This window comes from Macaca fascicularis, chromosome 10 (assembly GCF_037993035.2).
Source record: "Macaca fascicularis isolate 582-1 chromosome 10, T2T-MFA8v1.1".
In the NCBI taxonomy this organism is placed as follows: Eukaryota; Metazoa; Chordata; class Mammalia; order Primates; family Cercopithecidae; genus Macaca; species Macaca fascicularis.
This window is the reverse complement of record NC_088384.1, coordinates 86465605-86484593: the sequence shown is the minus strand read 5'-3', so window position 1 is coordinate 86484593 and position 18989 is coordinate 86465605. Positions and strand designations below refer to the sequence as shown.

Below are 18989 nucleotides of genomic sequence, written 5' to 3'. Positions count from 1 at the left end.
TTGACTCAGGCTGGTCTCGAACTCCTGAGCTTGAGTGATCCTCCCACCTCACCTCAGCCTCCCAAAACATTTGTGATTTTGACTATTGTTAACAAACTGCCCTTGGCAAAGGTTGTACCTGGTGGTTTCTGCGCTTTTGGAGGAGAGGCCCTAGGGTCTGCAGAGGTGGCCACAGGAGCCACAGAGTTGCTTATTGCACCCCCTCCCAACACACATCCACACCCCCCTAATCTCAGTAGCACCAGAGCATCTCCCACCAGCATCCTTCTGACTTCCAGGTCTCCCTGAAAATGTCACCTCCTCTGAGAAGCATTCCCTGACCACCCCCACTCTGCTCCACCTGTTTATCACAGTGTCCACTCTGGCTTCTACACAGTACTTCATGCCATGTGAAATCACTTCAGTCATTTGTCATTTGTCCGATTCCCCCACCAGAAGAGCCCCAGGAGTGCAGAGATCTGTCTTCCCTGTTCATGAGCACATCCTCCATGCCTAGAATAGAGCCAGGCACATAAGAGGTCCTGGATAAATATTTGTTGAAAGAACAGATGGGTCAGTTTTGTGTAAGGGGCACCAGATTTCCATTGAATAGTTGTTTGGCATCTAGAAGCAAGTTTGGAGCCTCGAGCCCAGGCCCAGCCACTGCTGGAGCCTGTGAGAGGCAAAGGCAGTGGAGACGACAGAGGCCAGAGAACAGAGAGCTAACTGGTGCCAGGGCAGAAAGAAAGGGGAAGAAACACCAGCACAGAGATGGGAGGGGCAGGCAGGAGGGTTCCCAGGCGGAATGGAGGGAAGGAGTCAGCTTGGGGTATCTGTAGGAGGAATGTTCTAGAAATGAGCAAGACATACTCTTGGTGCTCATTTACTTCCTCTAACCAACTCGTTCAGATGTGCCAAGACCTGTGCATGGTGCTGGGGAGACAGCAGCTACCAGAACAGGCCAGGCTCCGCACTGCTGCCAGAGTCTCCCAAGGAAGATATGTAAAGGGTTACTGTGTCCTAGGCATGGCCCCAAAGCCCTACAAATACAGCTCATTTAGTCCTTGGTTCTCCCATTGTCACCATTTTACAGGCGAGGAAAGGAAGGCACTGAGAAGATGAGCATCTTGCCCAAGTGGCAAAGATTGGATTTAAATACAGGCCTCTGGTCTCCAAAGACCACACCCTTAGCCATTCAGTGGGTTGCTTGTGGCAGCTAGCCTTCAGAATGACCCCAGGGATCCTGGTGCTCATGCCCTTGTGTAGTCCCCTCTCTCAAGAAGTCAGGACTAACTGGCATGACTAATTAGATATTGTAGAAACGTTAGGGTGACTTCCTTGGCTAAACCATTGCATTGTGTCTTCTCTCTTGCCCTCTCTTGGACCCCATGCTCTAGGGGAAGTAGGCCACCATGGCCTGAGGACCCTTAAGCAGCCCTGGGGAGGAACCCATCTGGAGGGGAACTGAGGCCTTCTACCCATGGCCAGCAGCTCACCAGACACAGGAGGCTGAGCCCCAGCCCCGGTCAAGCCTTCAGATGAGTGCAGCCCTAGCTGATATCTGAGTGCAGCCACATGAAAAAAAACTACCTTGTTAAGTTGCTTCAGAATTCCTGACCCTCAGAAACTGAAAGATAATAAATGTTTATTATTATTTTAAGCTGCTAAATGTTTTAGGGTAATTTGCTATGCTGCAATAGATAACTAATATACTGCTTTTCCAGAGCTTATAGAGGTTTAACCCTCTTGCTTCTCTTCTCTGCCATCCCCAGTCCTCAGTTTCTTCATTTTGACAATGGGCTGACTTGTGATTTGTGAGGGGTGGCCCTCGTCCTGTGCCTTGCTTCTGTCCCCCAGGCCTGCACCAGGCCCTCACCCTGTGGCTCAATGCAGACTGAGATGGTTTGTCTTGTCCTCTCTGAGTAGCTGGGCCCAAGCCTTCCTTGTTGTTTTCCTCTCTGCAAGATATTCTATTGCTTTTCTTCTGGGTTAGGCTCTGGGCAAGCAGAGCCAGTGGACAGGGAGCCAGGGGTAGAGAGAGTCAGGGACCAAGGGGCTCTCATGGAGGGATGAGCTTCTCAACCCTGGCTCAACCCTCAATTCTTTGACACAGGCCCAGCATCTCCAAACATCCAGTGTGGTCTGGGCCTGGAGCACTGCACTGAGAGTCAGCAAGCTTGCTCAATAGCTTTGCCATTTCTTTTCTCTGCCAGTGATGAGCTTCTCTGAACCTCAGTGGCCTCATTGTTTCCTCCTTGCAGAGGGCCTGGAAGGAATAGGGAAATGGCCACAGGGATCTGTGCTCTGCAGGAGCTGGGCTGGGATTCTTGTCTGTCTTATTCATGAGGCCTAGCACAGTGACTAGCACACAGTAGCGCTTCCCATATTTGTGCAATATTTGGGACTTCCCTGGCTCCTGAGCCTCACCTCTGATGGGGTGGTAGGTCCAGTGTCCATCCCAGGCAAAAGGTCACAAGGAGAAGATGAGGAGTGTAGGGGAAGGGGCTACAGAGGGAGGGGGAGCAGGGCCTGCCTCTGCCATCTGGACTTGGGAGGGGCTGCCAGGGTCCCTGCCTCCTCAGGCTCAGCTATGCCTTTGGTGGTGGTCTATATTTCAACCTTGATCTTGGGAGGTGTTTGCGATTGCTCACCTCCCTGACACTTGAATGTCACAGAATGGAATGGTGTGCCCATTTTGCTTGGCAACATGCCTATTGAACAGTTATTATGTGCTCAGCACTGTTCTAACCACTAGGTATATTAAGTCCTTGTAGCCACCCTCCAAGGTAGGACCTGTTATCAACCCATTTTACAGATGAGGCACAGAGAGGTTAAACAACTTATGATGCCACAAGGTTTATGAGTCAATGTTTATAAGACACATACAAAGTGCCTGGCCCAGGGAAAGTCCCATATGTGAATTCGCCACAGCAAAGCACTCACCCCAGAAGACAGAAGAAACAATAGTAGCATCTCCTGGTTCTCTGCACGCTGGAGTGGTGCCAGGCACATCCCCCGACCAGCCTTTTGAGCCTCACAGCAAACCCAGGCAATGTGTGTATCACCTCCATTTTATAGATTGAAAAACTGAAGCTCAGGTCTTTCTCATATTTGCACAGCTAAAAATCTCACAGATGTAAAGTTGAGGGAACAAAAGCAAACTACAGTAAGATATGGATGGTATGACAGGATTCCTTCCACTGTGAATCCTGGAGTCTTTAGGTTTACCGAGCACTTACTTTCTGCCAGGACGTGTACGGAGCCCCACATGTGCGTTGCCTCATTTAATCACCTCAGTAACCTGCAAAGTGGCTTCTGTTATTGTTCTCACTTCACAGATAAGGAAACCAAGACACAGAGTGGAAAAGCAATGGTCTGAGAAGGCACAGCCAGTAAGCAGTGGAGCTGGGATTCAAACTGAGTCAACTGGGACTCAGGACCTACACTGGCCTTCTGTGGGATTTACCCCCAGGCCCTGGGCCAAGAATGGGGCGTGCAATTGTGGGGATACCCAGACTGAGCTTCTGGAGCCCCTTAGCTTTTCAGAATGGCCACAGCTGCCTGAGGCCCTGCCTGAATCATCCCTGGCAGAAAAGCCCTAGGGAAGCTCTCCTTGGCCTAAGGGCTCCTGGGGGAAGAAAAATCTAGCAGCTATGGGTCTCCCCTTTGGGGACCACGGTCCTCTATATTTTCCAGGTACCAACTACTGCCCAGGGACCCGCCCACCATGGACATAGCTTATTTACTGGACAGGAAACCGTCCTAAGTGCTGAGATAACAGGTTCTGGCATCAGATGACTGAATCTGACTTCACCCTTCTTGGCTGTATGGTCTTGGGCAAGTCACCTAATCTCTTGGTGCCTCAGTTTCCTCATCTGTTAGTGGACAAGCAATCTTACTTTACTGAGTCATGGTGAGAATTAAATGCAGTAACATAAAGCACCTAGGACAGTATGTGGCATATAGTAAATGCTCACTAAATAAGTACTTACTCATTACGTCATAACTGCTTTTTCATCCTCCACTTACTCCGGGAGGCACGAGTATCTTGAGTTCCACTTTAGAGAGGAGCCAGCTGCCATGTGTGGCTTCCCTGGGCTCCCATAGCTTGGAGTGGTACCCCTGGGACGTGACCTCCTGACCTCAACTTGGTCCTCCCCAGACCCCACAGCCATCTCTCAGGGTTCATTCCAGACATTTCAGAGCTGGCTCTGAGGTTATGCAAACAAACTGTGGCCTGAGTCTGACTGGAGGTGTAGGCTTAGGGGGCAGACCTGGGGCCTGTTTTCTAACATTTCCTGCTCAAGGAGAAGGGGAAGAAGGTCTGTGTACATCCCAGCTTGGCTGAGCTCTAAGGCCGGGGAGGAGAGAACTAGAAACATGTGGTCCTGCCCTCTGTGGCCCTGTCCTCTGTGGCTCTGTCTTCTGTGGGCTGGCTGGCCAAGCCAGTTGAACAAATAAACGCATCCCTCTGGGGGAAGTCGCTGGGGGGGCTGCTGCTGCTGGTGCCTGCCCTGCACCCCCACCTCATCCCGGGCATGAGCCAGCTGGTCATCCCCAGGTCGAGGGTATCTGTGCCAGCTGTTTCTAGGCCCCCTTCTTGGAAAAATAATCCCATTACTCTAAGAAGCAGATGCTGTTCCCCCCACCCCATCCCCCAGTCCCAAACTGCTTAGAAAGGAGCCAGCGTTGAGGTTAGGAAATCAAACCCCAAGATATTTTGTTCGGCACTGAGACTCATTTCTTGTTTGGATAACTGAAGGCTGAAAATGCCAAGAATCTGTGGGCAGCCTGGGAAGGCTGGGGCAACTGGAACCCTGGCTCCAAAACCAGGTCAGTTTGGGAGGGTCTCAGGCTGGGCAAGGACCCCGCCCTGGGTTTCTCCTTGGTGCTCTCTTGACCCACACCCAGCTAGGCAGGGCCTCACAACTGCCAGGCCAAGGGGCCGAGTTATTCTGAGGTTTGACGTCAGAGACCTGGAGCAAACAGCAGAGGCTGGGACAGTGCCAGGTTGGGAGGCCCCTGCCCAGCCCCTGACACCTCTCTGCTTGGTTTTGGGTGCAGAGGAGGAAGAGAAAGAGGCCCTGGCTGAGCTGCCAGCTGCAGGGTGGGCATCGGTCTTCTGGAAGATGTGCCCTGGGTCTTCAGTGTGGACACCCAGGGAAGTAGAGGTGGGAGGGATGACCTCGGGGTGAGAAAAGGAGGAGCTGAGAAAGAGACAGGGAAGGATGCAGGGAGACACTTTGATAGCCAACCAAGAGAGAGAATCAGAGACAGAGACACCCACAGAGTTAGCAACAGTGAGTCAGGGCCACCGCGAGTGCCCCAAGAGAGATCCACAGAGGCAGAGAGACGCAGAAATAGAGAGACAGGCTGACCACGGTGGCTCGCGTCTGCCGTCCCAGCTACTTGGAAGACTGAGGCGGGAGGATCGCTTGAGCTCAGGAGTTCAAGGCTGCAGTGAGCTGTGATTGCACCATTGCACCCCAGAGTGATTGAGAGAGCCAGACCTTGTCTTTAAGAGAGAGAGAGAGAGAGAGAGAGAGAGAGAGAGAGAGAGAGAGAAAGAGACAGAGACAGACAAAGATAGACAGAGATAGATAGAGAGAAGGCTACCATGGACTCCAGGCCAGCAGCTATTGGCTGCTCCCTAAAGGCGAGAAAGTAGTTCTCACCCTTGGTTTCCAGGTGGAGTCAGCCCTGTCCCTGGGAGCTCAGAGACTGGGGAAGATGTGCTGCCCTCAGGTGGTGGGGGTGGGCCAGGGAGCCTGGGGCTTGTGTCTGGCCCTGGTTTTCCTCATTCTCCTCATCTGTAGAATGGATCATTCTGTGAGGACATGAGGAGAAGGCAGAGGATGGCACTTCTTGGCTGGGACACCTGGAGCAACTGGGGAAATGGCAGTCACACACGGGAGCCCTTATTGAGCACCTGCTGTGTGCAGAGGCTTTCCCTGCTCTGCTTCTCTTGACGTCACATAGAAGGTCAGGAGTAGGTGCTGTCATTCTCCTCCCAGCCTCCAGATGAGGCACTGAGAGGGAAGGGCCAGCATTGGGTCCTAGAGCGAGGATGCGGTGGACAGAGGAGGTCATGTGACTAGCCACTGAGCTGCCCAGCCCAGCTAGAGATGCCTGCACTGCAGCTGGCTCTGTCTCCCAACCTCCTCAATATTCCTGCCTGCAGCTTTTCATCCAGATGCAGAGGGTGGAGCAGAGCCCAGAGCTGATGTGCAGCCCCAGGAGCTGACTCCAGATGGGAGTCACTGGGGCAGGGGCTTTCCAGGAGGGAGGAGGAGGAGAGGGAGGGAGGCAGAAGGAGGGGGAGAGAAGGGAGAAGAAAGGGAAGGGGAGTGCAGGGGAGGAGGAGAGTGTGAAAGAGGAGAGAGAGAGAAGGGGCAAGGCTGGGGCTCTCCCCATGCCCGATGAGCACTGGCAGTAGGACACAGCAAGCTGTATGCTAGGAAAAGAGAGTGGGTATCTGGGGACTTGGAAACTCTGCAGTAGAAGGGTGCACCAAGAGCACCCCATCCTCTCGAGATCTTGCTTCCCTTGCCTCCAAAAGAACCTGCAGTTTGGAGTGAGAATCCAGATTGACTTTCACTGCTACTTGACTCTGGCAAGTCACTTTCCCTCTCTGGCCTGTTTCCTCACCTGTACACTGGGGAAACAGGAGGGGAGTTGGGGGCACAGGCTGAGCAGATGTTGGCCTCTGGGATTCGCAACAGGGAGGATCTCCCCTGTGTCTGTCTAGATGAATAGAATCTTGCTGAGAGCTTGTTCATCCCTTATGGCAATGGTGATGATGGTGATGATGATGATGATGGTGCCATTAGATGAGAGTATTTCAAAACTCTTTTTTAACTTTTCTGGGATGTTAGAGAAAAAGCCAAAAAAAAAGGGCTTTGAGTTTCAGAAGATCTGAGATATGCCTGGACCAAGAGAAGAACCAGAGGAAGGTCACAGCCACAGCAAGCACCCCCCACTGGGGCCCAGGAGTGTCAGAGGGGAGAGAGAGAAATTATTGTTTACATGAACCAAGGGTCACGTGTCTCAACTGGAGTGAAGAAGGACCTAAGAATTGCAGGACCCATGTCTCCACTTCCAGGGACAACCCCCGATGGAAATAGCCAACATGTGTTGAGTGTTTACTATACACTTGACACCAGGCCAAGGACTTCCTGGAATCATCTTGTTAAATCCTCAGAGGTAGGTAGTATTTTCACCTTGTTTTGTAGGTGAGGAAACCAAGGCTCAGAGAGATGAAGCAACTCCAGGTCACACAGCAAGGGGCAGAAATGAGACTGGAATCCCAGCAGCTGGGCTCCAGAGTCAGGGCTCTCACCGTTCGGGCCCTGCTGCTGCCCAAGGAGGGGATAGACCCAGGCAATGTGGTGACCTGGTGTATCTAGGCTGATGGGTCTGATCTTGTGGCAGGCTCCACAGGCACTGGGCGACCTGGCAGTGACTTGATTGCCAAGGGGATGAAGGAGTGCTCAACCCAAGGGGCTCCTGCCCCAGGAGATGGCACTGCAAACACCAGAGACGGTGCAGGACTGAGGAGTCCTTGAGAACACCAGCGTGGACAGTTGACATTCCCAGATCCAAGGACACGTGCAACCCTTGTACTGACTTGATCAAGATCGAGCTTCTCCCACTCATTGGTGCAGGGGCTTAAAATAGGGATTATGCTGAATTGAAGAAAAGCCCATCACACTGCTCAGGTGAGCTCCCCTGTGTCTTTGTGAAACACAAAGCCAGGCAGCAGGCTGGGAGTGCTTTGTGGGCAGTCTAACTTATTTTCCCAGCCATCCCTGACATACTGTCACTTTCACCTGTATGTCAAATGACATACTGACATTTTCACCATTTTGCAGACAGGGAGACTGAAACCTGCTCATCCATAGCCATGTGGTAGGGAAGTACCTGCAGCCAGGTCAGCTGAACTCCCATATCAGTGATCTTAGGCCCCACGGCACTCTATGGTGACCTGACTGACCCCAGCTCAGGATTTTCAGGCTAGGTGAATGGATGCCTGGAGAGGACATTCCATCTCAGGCTGAGGCGTCGGACCAGGTGACCTTCTGATCCTGCAAGCCATCAGTTCAAGCCATCAGCTCTCAGCCAATGTTTCCCAAGCATCCGACACCCAGGGGATTCAAAGATGGATGAGAGTGAGAGGTGAGACTTGGGGTAGGAGGCCCAGTGGGAGGTGATGACATTGTTCATGGGAAAGGCGACAAGGCCTGAGCCAGAAAGATGGACCATGAGAGAAGCCTAGGCTGTAGGATGGGCTGGGCCAGCTGCCTGGGGAATAGGTGGGAGCCACAGGATGCCCCCAGGGCACAGACAGCCTGTGGCTGGGTGGTGTCATACCCTAAACAGAGAGAGGCAGGCACGAGGAGGGTGTTTGGAGAAGAGTAGGGAGTTATCTCAGACAGCTTTGGAGTTGAGACACCCATGGACCCTCAGATGGGATGTTGCGGGAGGTCAAGGTCATGGGTTTTGGGCTCAGGATCCCGTCGATGCCAATTTTGTGTCATCATGGAGCAGGATGGAGACCTGGGACCCGAGGGGTTGGAAGAACATTTATGCATTCATGCATGCACCCATGCTACAGACATTTATTGAGTACCTACTACATGTTAGGCACTATTCTAGGCCCTGGGAACCCAAGAGTGAGCAAAAGAGAAATGGCGCCTGCTCTCTGGGAGCCCACAGACCAAAAGAAATGTTTTTAAGAATATTAGGTAGGGATAAGTGCTAAGAAAAAAAACCAGAAACTGGCAGAAGAGATAAAGGGTGAAAGAAGGAGGGTGGCTATTTTATACGGGGTGGGCAGGAAGGGCCTCTGAGGAGGTGACATTGGAGAGGATAGGAGGCTGGGGTAAGCCCAGTAGGGGTCTGGGAGAGGGAACTCCAGGGAGTAAGGGTTCTTGCTTTTATTTGGATGCATGGTAGCCCTGGGAGGAGGGAGAGGATGTAACTTAGGTTTTGTTGGGGATTCTTTGGTCTGCTGCAAGGAGAATAGGGGGTGGGGGCCGAATGTTAGCAGGGAGCCAGGGTGGCAACCATGACAGTCATCCTGCCGGGAGCCAGAGGTGGTTGTCAAGCTTGTCTGCTGTTTAATACCTTCTAAAACTCCAGGAATTGGTTTGCATCCTTCATTCCCCAGTCACTGCCCAGACTGTCTCCTGGGTCCCTCTCCCTCTCCTTGGTAGCTCTCACTTAGGGACTCTCAAGAGTCCCAAATCAGACCTCCCAGGATGTCTCTTGTGCCCTCATGCCCTGCCAGGGCCAAGCCTGCCTTGCACACCTCTGTAGTTGGTGCTTCGCTGAGGGTACACAGTAGGTGCTCGCACTGTTTGCTGAAAGATGAAAGCGTGACAGGGCATTCTACAGCAGTCCTGGTCTTGGGCCAAAACCACAATGGCATCCTCAGCTCCTTGCTTCCTTGCACTCCACATCCAATTCACCAGCAGAGCTGATGGGCTCTACCTCCAGAACCCACCAGAATTGGACTGGCCACACCCCCTCCCAGTCCCGTTCTGCTCCAGGCCTCCGGTACCTCGCACCTGGTGGCTGCAGCGGCCATCTCTTTGGGCTTCTTGCTTCTACCCTGCCTCCTACAGTCTATGCTGTTCAAATCAAATCACCGGTGTCTCTTGCAGTGGCTCCCACAACACTCAGAACAAAAGCTGAAGTCCTTCCAGCGGCCCCCACAGCTGCATGGCCTGCCCTTCTCTCACCTCTCAGACCTCCCCACACCCTTGCTCCCTCTCCTCTGCTCCAGCCACACAGTCCGTCGCCCCGCGGTTCTCCAGGCACTCACCGTTGCGGATACATTCCCACCTCACGGTCAACATACATGCTGCTCCCTTTTCAGAACGTTCCCTCAAATACCTGCCTGGCCTACTGTATCACTTCCCTTGTTCTCTGGGTTCAAATGTCACCTCTGAGATGTACTCTCTAATGATCTGACCTCAAGCAGTCACCCAGGGCCACCACTGGGTGGTGGTGGCCTCTTCCTTCTTCATGTTGCTTCACCATCTGACATAGTAGATTGTCTCTTATTGCCTCTTTCCCCCGCTAGTCTAGAGAGAGACATACTATACTGTTGTACCCCCAGCACCCAGCATAGCTTGGTCTGTCCAGCCCTTGGTCAGGGCTGAATGGATTTCTGTTGGATGAATGAAGGGATGGCAGTTAAAGAGCCAGGTTGCCAGCTTACACTGCCCAGTCTTGCTGTGTGGCCTCAGGCCCGTCCCTGCCCCTCTCTGTGCAACTCAGAGCCAGCTCTCTGTGCTCAGGGAAGGCCTCTGGGATGGACGCTCCACTTGCCGATTGTGACAGATCCCAAAGCCACCCTCTGCCCCCTGCAAGCCTCCCATGCCCCATACCTTCTTCAGCCACTGCGTGTTGTTCTGCAGTGCCTGCTCCAGCCGTTTCACCTGTTGGGTGGGCAACTTCTCCAGGCGCAGTGGGTTAGCCAGTGATTCCCTCTGGAGGGTGTTGGAGTCCCTGGAGGCCTCAGGCCCTGGAGGACAGGGCTCAGGCTTGGGCAGCAAGAAGGTGTAGCTACAGTGGCCGTGCTGGAGTACAAGTGTCTCGCAGCCCCTACCTGCCTCCTGCCCTGTCTGTTGAGCCACAGACATGGTGGCAACCAAGAGGAGGAGGCTGCCCCACAGCATGGCTAGCTGGGAGAGCATCTGGAGGCGTGGCAATGGCAAGGGGTGTCTGCTCAGAGCCCCAGGGACTGTGCCTGTGATGTCCTGCTGCAGCCAACAGTGGCCAGGCTTGCCTGCAGCTGCAGCTACAGACCTCTGTCTGGCCGAGCTCTGTCCAGGCGGCTATTTATACTTGCTCTGAATACCACGGCTGCTCTGCTTCCTCTCACCACCTCCCTCCACCCCCACCCGACACCCTCTTACCTCTATTCTTCACTCCTTCCCTTCCTCCTTCCTCAGTCTTGACCGCACGTTGCCCTTACCCTAACCGTGCACCAACCTTGCTCTGCCTACCTCACCTCTGAGCCCTCTGATTATCCAGTGAGGCCTGGCTTCCCTGCTGGAGGGAAGGGAAGAAAACAGCCCGCAGACACGCGCACACACTCACGCACACACGAGCACACACTCACACGCACGCCGACGTGCACACACATTCATGTACACACAGACACGAAGCTCCAGTGCTGCTCGCTTTGGAAAACCAAATGCAACTTAACTCTCCCTTCCTGTCTCTGTCTATTCTCCCTCTTTCCCTCCACCCCCATCCCCTGCCCCCCAAGGCTAAGATCTCAAGTTTCAGCCCCGCTGCCATCGCCTTCTCTCCCCGCTGCACCTTCCTCCCTCTGGTTCCATGTTAGTGCTTGGAGTACAAGTGACCCCCCAGAGAGAGAAGAGAGAGGGGAGGAGGCAGAGGGGTGAGGCTGGGGAGGGCCCAGCGAATCCACTTTACTTCCAGAGACACAGAAAATCCTTCCAAGGTGGGGCAAGTGAGCAACCCAGCTGGGAGTTGCTTCCTGTCCTCTTCTCCCTCAGGGCCAAGGGAAAGTGCTATGCCCCAGGATGGCATTACTGCTTGTGACAGTAATGAGAAGTTGTCGTGTCCTGGGGCCCGATCGCCCTGGGGCTGCTGGAGTGGGGAGGTGGAGAGGAGGTGGTGGGGAGAGGAGGTTGGAGTGGCGGGAGGCTAAGACCTAGGGTGGCCACAAGACCTAGGGTGGCCAACTTTGCCTCTCTGGGCCTCCACACCCTGATGCGTAAACCGAGTAAACCTTGTCTCTTGCAGGAGGAATGCGTGTGAGTCCTCGGCATGGGGATGGAGTTTTCAGCTTCCCGGTTCAAATCCTGGCTCTATCATCTACCAGCTGTGTGACTTTAAGTAAGTCACTTAACCTCTCTGTGACTTCATTTCCTCCTGAATGAAGAAAACAATACCACCTACTTCCCAGGGCATGAAAATTAGGTGAGTTAGAGCAAGGCTGGCACAGAGTGAGCACTAAATAAATATTTTCCGTTGTCAATGTTATAGTTACCATTGCACCTCGCCTCCCACAACCCACTGGAGCATAAACCCCTCTAGGGCAGGGATTTGTCCCTGGGGGACATGGTGTCCAGGCAGGAGGTGCCCAGGAGTTGGTGGGGCCTCTCACGGGTGGGTTGCCTTTGTGTTCTGCCAGCTGTATGGGCTTTTCCTCACTCCCTGCTTGTTTCCTCAGAGTAGGGGCCAGTCTGGCTGTTTAGTATTTTCCTTTTTGTTCTCCCAAATCCCGATAGAGTTTTGAATTGGGGCAGGCTGCTTCTGGGCAGCTGTGAACTAGGGTCTCATCTGGGGACTGAGAACATTATACCAGGTGTGGGGCTTTGGCAGGCAAAGGAAAAGCAGCTGGTTATCAGCCTCCAGCCTCCCCTGAGCCTTCCCCATGCTCTGAGCTCTGCGTGCCCCGCTTGGCCTCAGTTGCCTCAGCTGTAAATGGGGTCATAGCACCCTGACCATGTGAGAGGAAGCATGGTAATGTGGATTGGGAGCTTATTACAGCGCTGGGTGCAGAGGAGGCCATTGTGAATGGTGGTCGTCATTATGACTGTCTTGACTAAGTTGCTTGATAATCTCAACGAGGCGGTTACACCAGGCCCCAAGCTTAGATGGGCCCTGTGCTTGGTTTACACTCCACCAGCACTGTCTTGAAATTCTTAATACATGTGGAACAAAGTGCTCAGCGCTTGCATTCTTCACTGAGTTCCACAAATTAGGTAGCAGGCCCTGCCTGGGAAACATGAGGCTTCCCTCATCCCTCACTCTGCTCCTGACCTTACCATCCCATCAGACCTGTTCTTCCAATGTGATCCTTTAGATATTTCCCCCCTCTGTCACCTCTTCACTAGTCAGAATGCTGGATTGGAATCCTGGCTTTCCTGACCCCCCATTTGTGTGCCTTTTGCCAAGTTGCCTAACCTGTCTCTCAGTTTCCTCTTCCGTCAAAACAGTAAAGTTACAGTGGCTAAAAGTCTGATTCCTGTAATAAGGTTAACACGGAGCCTTTCATGTAGTACATGCTCAACCAATGACAGCTATCATCATTACCCCCTGCTATGAATATGAATGTTTGTGTGCCCCCAAATTGATCTATTGAAACTTAGTCAACAAGGTGATGGTATTAGAAGGTAGGGCCTTTGGGAGTGAATGGTTAATGAGGACTCTGCCTTGGGAATGAGATTAACGCTCCTATCAAAGAGGTCCTAGACAGCTGGCCGTCCCTTTTGCTGGGTGAGGATGCAGTAAGAAAGCACCATCTATGAAGTGGGAAGCTCTCACCAGACACCAGATTGGCTGGTGCCTTGATCTTGGACATCCCAGCCTCCAGAACTGTGAGAAATAAATTTCCGTTGTTTACAAGCCCCCGAGCTTAGTGCCTTCTGTTATAGCAATCTGAATGGGCTAAGACACCCCACCATCACTCTCTTAGACCAGGGTGCTTCCTCTCTTGCAGGGAGAGCAACAGCCTCAGAAGTGAACTCTGGTTAATTGACCTTTGCTATTGCAACCAGTGTAATTTCTTTCTTTCTCTCTCTCTCTCTTTCTCTTTCTTTCTTTCTTTCTTTCTTTCTTTCTTTCTTTCTTTCTTTCTTTCTTTCTTTCTTTCTTTTTCTTTCTCTCTTTCTTTTCTTTCTTTCTTTCCTTCTTTCTTTCCTTCTTTCTTTCTTTCTTTCTTTCTTTCTTTCTTTCTTTCTCTCTTTCTTTCTTTCTTTCTCTCTTTCTCTCTTTCTCTTTCTTTCTCTTTCTTTCCTTTCTTTTCTTTCTTTTTCTCTCTTTCTTTCTTTCTTTCTTTCTTTCTTTCTTTCTTTCTTTCTTTCTTTCTTTCTTTCTTTCTTTCCTTTCTTGTCTTTCTCTCTCTCTTTCTCTCTTTCTTTCTGTCTTTCTTTCTTTCTTTCTTTCTTTCTTTCTTTCTTTCTTTCTTTCTTTCTTTCTTTCTTTCTTTCTTTCTTTCTTTCTTTCTTGAGACAGAGTCTTGCTCTGTTGTCCAGGCTGTAATGCAGCAGCATGATCTTGGCTCACTGCAACCTCCACCTCCCTGGTTCAAGTGATTCTCCTGCCTCGGTTTCCCCAGTAGCTGGGATTATAGGCATACGCCACCACGCCTGACTAATTTTTGTATTTTTATTAGAGACGGTGTTTTCCCATGTTGCCCAGGCTGGTCTCAAACTCCTGACCTCAGGTGATCCACTCACCTCGGCCTCCCGAAGTGCTGGGATTGCAGGTGTGAGTCACCATGCCCAGTCCAGAGTGATTTTTCTAAGACACAATCCAGCCCCGACTTCTTTGTTTAAAACTTTTCAGTTTTAAATTCCAACTCTTTCTGTGGTTTACAAGCCCCTGCCGGATGTGGCCTCCATTCTCATCACTGTTTCCCTGGCACTTTGTACCTTATCATTTGGAATTGGTTTTACTCCCCCGCATGCTTTCCGCCTTCTGAGGCCTCAGTGTCTACACTCCTGAGCAGGAACTTCTGTTTAAAAACTTCCCCCAACCTGTATTCTCCTAGCTTCCTTCTGCCTGTCTTTTGGTCTTATCTCAGGGATCACCTCCTCTGGGAAGCCTTCCTGCGTCTGTCCCTCCCCCTTAAATGGGAGTATTGCCTCCACCTCTGGGAGCCCAAAGGCCCTTGCCTGCCTGTCCCTCACCAAAGCACTCACCCTGCATTAGAAAGGCTTGTTTGCAGGCCTTGATCACCCTCTAGACTGAACGCCTTTCCAGGGCTGCTGTCACACTTTCCATTTTTATGTTTGTTGCCTGTCCTAGGGTTAGGCTCACAGTGGTCCTCATGAGCGTTATGTTGAATGAATAGTCTCCACTATTGAGCAGATGCTGGAGCTGCAGTCCCAAAGCAGAAAGGAAGGCAGTCACCCTTTCCTTTCCAGCAGGGGCAGCAGGAAGTTCTGTTTGAGTTGTTCTGAGTGTCTGGCCTCCAAATGCTAAAAACAAACCAACCCAGGTTGATTTTCCCATTGCCTGCTGCTGCCATGGAGGTACAGCATAGAGAATAAACTTATATCCACCTGGATACTTTGGCTTTTGTTCAAATAGCTTGGGTAAAAAGGGAATTTATTGACTAATTTAACTGAAAATTTTAGGAGTATCTAGCTTCAGGCATGGCTGGATCCAGGTGCTCAAATGATATTAGTTTTTTTTTTTCCCCCCCTCCAGCTCTAGGCTCTTATTTTCCTTCATCTCCTTATTTTCCTTTGGGTTCATTCTATAAGAGTTCCCACCATAATCACCACCACTACTGGCAACAGCAGCTCCAATCTATCAACTTAGTAACCTCTTTTAAGGGTGCCTCTTTCCTAATAGTTCTTGGAAAAGTTCCAGCTTGAGCCCTACAGCCATTCCTGAACCAACTATTATAGCTAGAGGGATGAGCTACTGTGGATGGGCAGGCTGGGTCCTGTGTCCAGGCCTGGAGCCTTGGAGCAGGTCAACCTCACTGGATCCGAAGGGACTGAGGGTGGGGTACAGTGACTGTCAAGGAAACCTGGAGTAGAATGATCAGGAGGTGGGTGGAGTTGGTGGGCATAAAGCACCTGCCTGCCTGCACCGTGACTCTCCATCCCCACCACCCACCAAGTGAACCCACTTCCCGCTCAGAGCCAATGGACCGTTGGAGTAACCAGAGATGCCATGGACCCTTACCTTGCATTTCACTCATGAGGAAACTGATACTCAGAGAGGGAGGCCGCTTGCCCAGTGTTACATGCTGGAATCTATTTTCTTGGAAGAACTGAACTTCCTGCTCCTGGGAGTGAATTGTGGGAAAACAGGGTCATTCCCAGAGGACCACTTGCCAATTCGGGCTCCTCAAATATCTGGATCCAAAAGAAGATTGTCCCCAGTCTGAATCTCCCACTCCGGGGAGAGGGTCACTCCTGGGTTGTTCCCACAATCCAGCCCTTCTGCCAGCCCCTCCCTTGGCAACTCCTTGCATTTCAACACCCTGGGTGATCATTGAGGGTTGCATTTGAGGCAGTTTAAACAGACCCCAGGCCTCTGGTCCTGTGCTGCTCATGCCCCTGAGGACACTGCCTGGGCATCTCCCAGAGCTACTGATGGCAACATGGCAAGAGCCCGGTGGGAAGCTCTGGGGCCATTGACAACCCTGGGGGATGGTCTGTGTGTCTTCAGAAGGTCCGGTGGCGAATCTTGTGCAGCAAACATCATGGCTTCCCCGTGAGCCTTTTCCACCCAAGACAACAGCCTGTTTGTTGACTGCCCTGCCTCCACTTTCTACCAACCCAAACCCAGAGCCGCAACAGAATTGCTGGATCACAAGGGGCCTAGGCTGGGTTTTGAGGTCACCCTGTGACCCAGGCCCAGCTGTTAAGAGCCCCACATGGCTGGTGCTCAATCTTGACTTCCCTTCAGTAGATGAGACTCAGTTTCCTCACCTATAACATGAGGAGAATAATCCCTCACTGGGAAGGTGGTGGTGGTGGGGTCTTCCAGTTACTGGTACTGTGTAACAAAGTATCCCCACATCCAGTGGTTTAAAGCAGTGGCAACGTCTACTTTACTCATAAATCTGCAATTGTGGCCAAGTTCCCTGAGAAAAGCTCAACTGTGCTCCATTCTGTGTCAGCTGGAGCAGCTTGCAGGCTGGGGTTTGCATCTGAAACTCATCCACTCATATATCTGAAACCTCAGCTGGGGCACTCAGCCAGGACAACTGCATATGGCCTCTTCATGTGGCTAGGGCTTCCTCACAGCATGGTGGCTGCTTCCCAGAGCAAGCATCTCAGGAGAGAGATTTAGGCAGAAGGTAGGTGATCTTTATGACCTAGCCTCATGGATCATGCAGGGCCAAGTCCTCTGTATCTGGTCAAAGAAGCAGCCACAAAGTCCCACTCAAGTTTTAGGGGAGGAAAAACAGACTCTACCTCTTGATGAGGAGGAGCAAGGTTTCAGAAGAAGATGTAGGATGGGGGATAGTGTTGTGGCCATTTTTATTTATTTATTTAGTTTATTTTTAAATATTTATTTATTTATTTATTTATTTATTTATTTATTTATTTATTTTTGAGAAAGAGTCTCCCTCTGTTGCCCAGGCTGGAGTGCAGTGGCGTGATCTCAGCTCATCGTAAGCTTTGCCTCCTGGGTTCAAGCGATCCCCCTGCCTCAGCCTCCCGAGCAGTTGGAATTACAGGTGCACGCCACCAAGTCTGTCTAATTTTTATATTTTTAATAGAGACAGGATTTCACTCTGTTGGCCAGTCTGGTCTTGAACTCCTGACCTCAAGTGATCCACTTGCCTCGGCCTCCCAAAGTGCTGGGGTTATAGGTGTGAGCCACTGCGCCCGCCCTGTTATGGCCATTTTTAGAAAATACAATTGGCCATGGGAGGGTCGGATGAGAAAATGCCATTTAAGTGTTTAGCATGTAAGTGCTTGATAGTTGGCAGCTCTTATTATTATCTTTGCGATTATTGGAAAGACCCAGCATCTCTTTGCATAAAAATGTCCTTCAGAACCTGTGAGAGCTAAAGGTGCAGGAGGAAGTAGGATAATTTCCATCAGGGCTGCTGGAGAAATTGGCCCAGAAATGCACTGGGATTAGTCCCGAGTCACCCAGTGCATCAACACCCAGTCCGACCAAGACTGGCCTGGGACGTGGCTGCTGCTTCTCTTGGTAATGCTGTCTCTTCCTGGGGTATCTTCCTTGGCCTCCGTTTCTCCTCTGAACCATGACAGTGTCCTGGCTCTGCCGCCTCAGAGGCTGAGGGGATGAGGGTGGAGGACATGCATTCTCTTGGCTGTGCCCAGTCTGGGCCACCAGCCATGCCTGTCCTTTCTCAGGCCCGGGGAGCTCGGTTGCCTCTGAACCCACCCACGTCTGGTACTCCCTCCAGGATATGAAGACTAAGCCTGCCAGGTCAGAGGGCAGATCTATTTTGGAACCTGGGACCCCATAAAGGTCCAGAGGACCCTGTGACCCAGAAAACCAACAGGCCCCTCTTTGTTTTGTTTTCATCAAACGAGCACAACATGTCCCTCATAGAAAAGCCAGAAAATACATATTGGCAAGAAAGTGAAAATAAATGTTGCCTGTGCTCTCACCAGCCAGAGGCAGAAACCATAGCTAACATTTTGGAGTTTTTTCCCCCAAATAATTTTCCTCTGCATATAGATGCATATTTTTTTTGGTAGAGTTTCTAGCAAAAAAAAAAAAAAAAAAAAAAAAAAAAAGTCAACAAAGGAATATTGTCTCAACGATTTTTTATTTTCTTTTACTTATTTGGAATTTTTCTTTTGGTAAAAAGTTTAGAGAGCCGGGCACGGTGACTCATGCTTGGAATCCCAGCACCTTGGGAGCCCGAGGTGGGAGGATCGCTTGAGCTCAGGAGTTCGAGACCATTCTGGCCAACGTGGCAAAACCCTGTCTCTTAAAAAAAAAATATTGAAACCTCCTGACTTCCAGTTGGAAGTTATGTTGGCCGGGTGCGGTGGCTCACACCTATAATCCCAGCACTTTGGGAGGCCAAAGCAGGTGGATCTGTTGAGGCCAGGAGTTTGAGACCAGTCTGGCCAACATGGTGCAACCCTGTCTCTATTAAAAATGCAAAAATTAGCCAGGCTTGGTGGCACACGCCTGTAATCCCAGCCACTCGGAAGGCTGAGACACAAGAATCACTTGAGCCTAGGAGGCGGAGGATGCAGTGAGCCAAGATCATGCCGTTGACTCCAGCCTGGGAGACAGAGGAAAACTATGTCTCAAAAAAAAAAAAAAAAAAAAATCAGACAAGTGCACAGGATAACATAATACACCCCCATACCATCATCACTCCAAATGGGCACATGTTAACATTTTGCATATTTGTCTTCGATTGTTAAAACAATGAAATATTACAGGTAATGTCAGTATTCCTTATAACTCCTTCTTGGTTTCATCTTCTGTCCCTCCCTGCCTATAGGTTCACATCTAGGTATATAAATAATGTATAATATTTTTGTGTTCTCAAAACT

The 18989-nt window shown here is 51.1% G+C and overlaps 1 protein-coding gene and 1 long non-coding RNA gene across 5 annotated transcripts in view; one reads left to right on the top strand and one right to left on the bottom strand.

The window, feature by feature from the left end:
• ANGPT4 (angiopoietin 4) overlaps positions 1-11194 on the bottom strand; it is a 45665-nt gene extending 34471 nt beyond the window's left edge. For 2 of the 4 annotated variants that reach the window (XM_005568577.4, XM_065522928.1), the window contains exon 1: positions 10374-10802. In XM_005568577.4, coding sequence (XP_005568634.3) covers positions 10374-10682 — 309 coding nt within the window. In that variant the 5' untranslated portion in view covers positions 10683-10802. Of the gene's footprint in view, positions 1-10373; positions 10803-10904 lie in introns of those variants that run through there. The other 2 variants (XM_074004959.1, XM_074004960.1) reach the window with 2 other exon arrangements.
• Positions 11195-11321: 127 nt separating this feature from the next.
• Positions 11322-18989, top strand: part of LOC135965621 (uncharacterized) — a 54224-nt gene continuing 46556 nt past the window's right edge. The window contains exons 1-2 of the long non-coding RNA XR_010578609.2: positions 11322-11458; positions 11764-11940. This is a non-coding gene — a long non-coding RNA (uncharacterized lncRNA). The remainder of the gene's footprint in view (positions 11459-11763; positions 11941-18989) is intronic.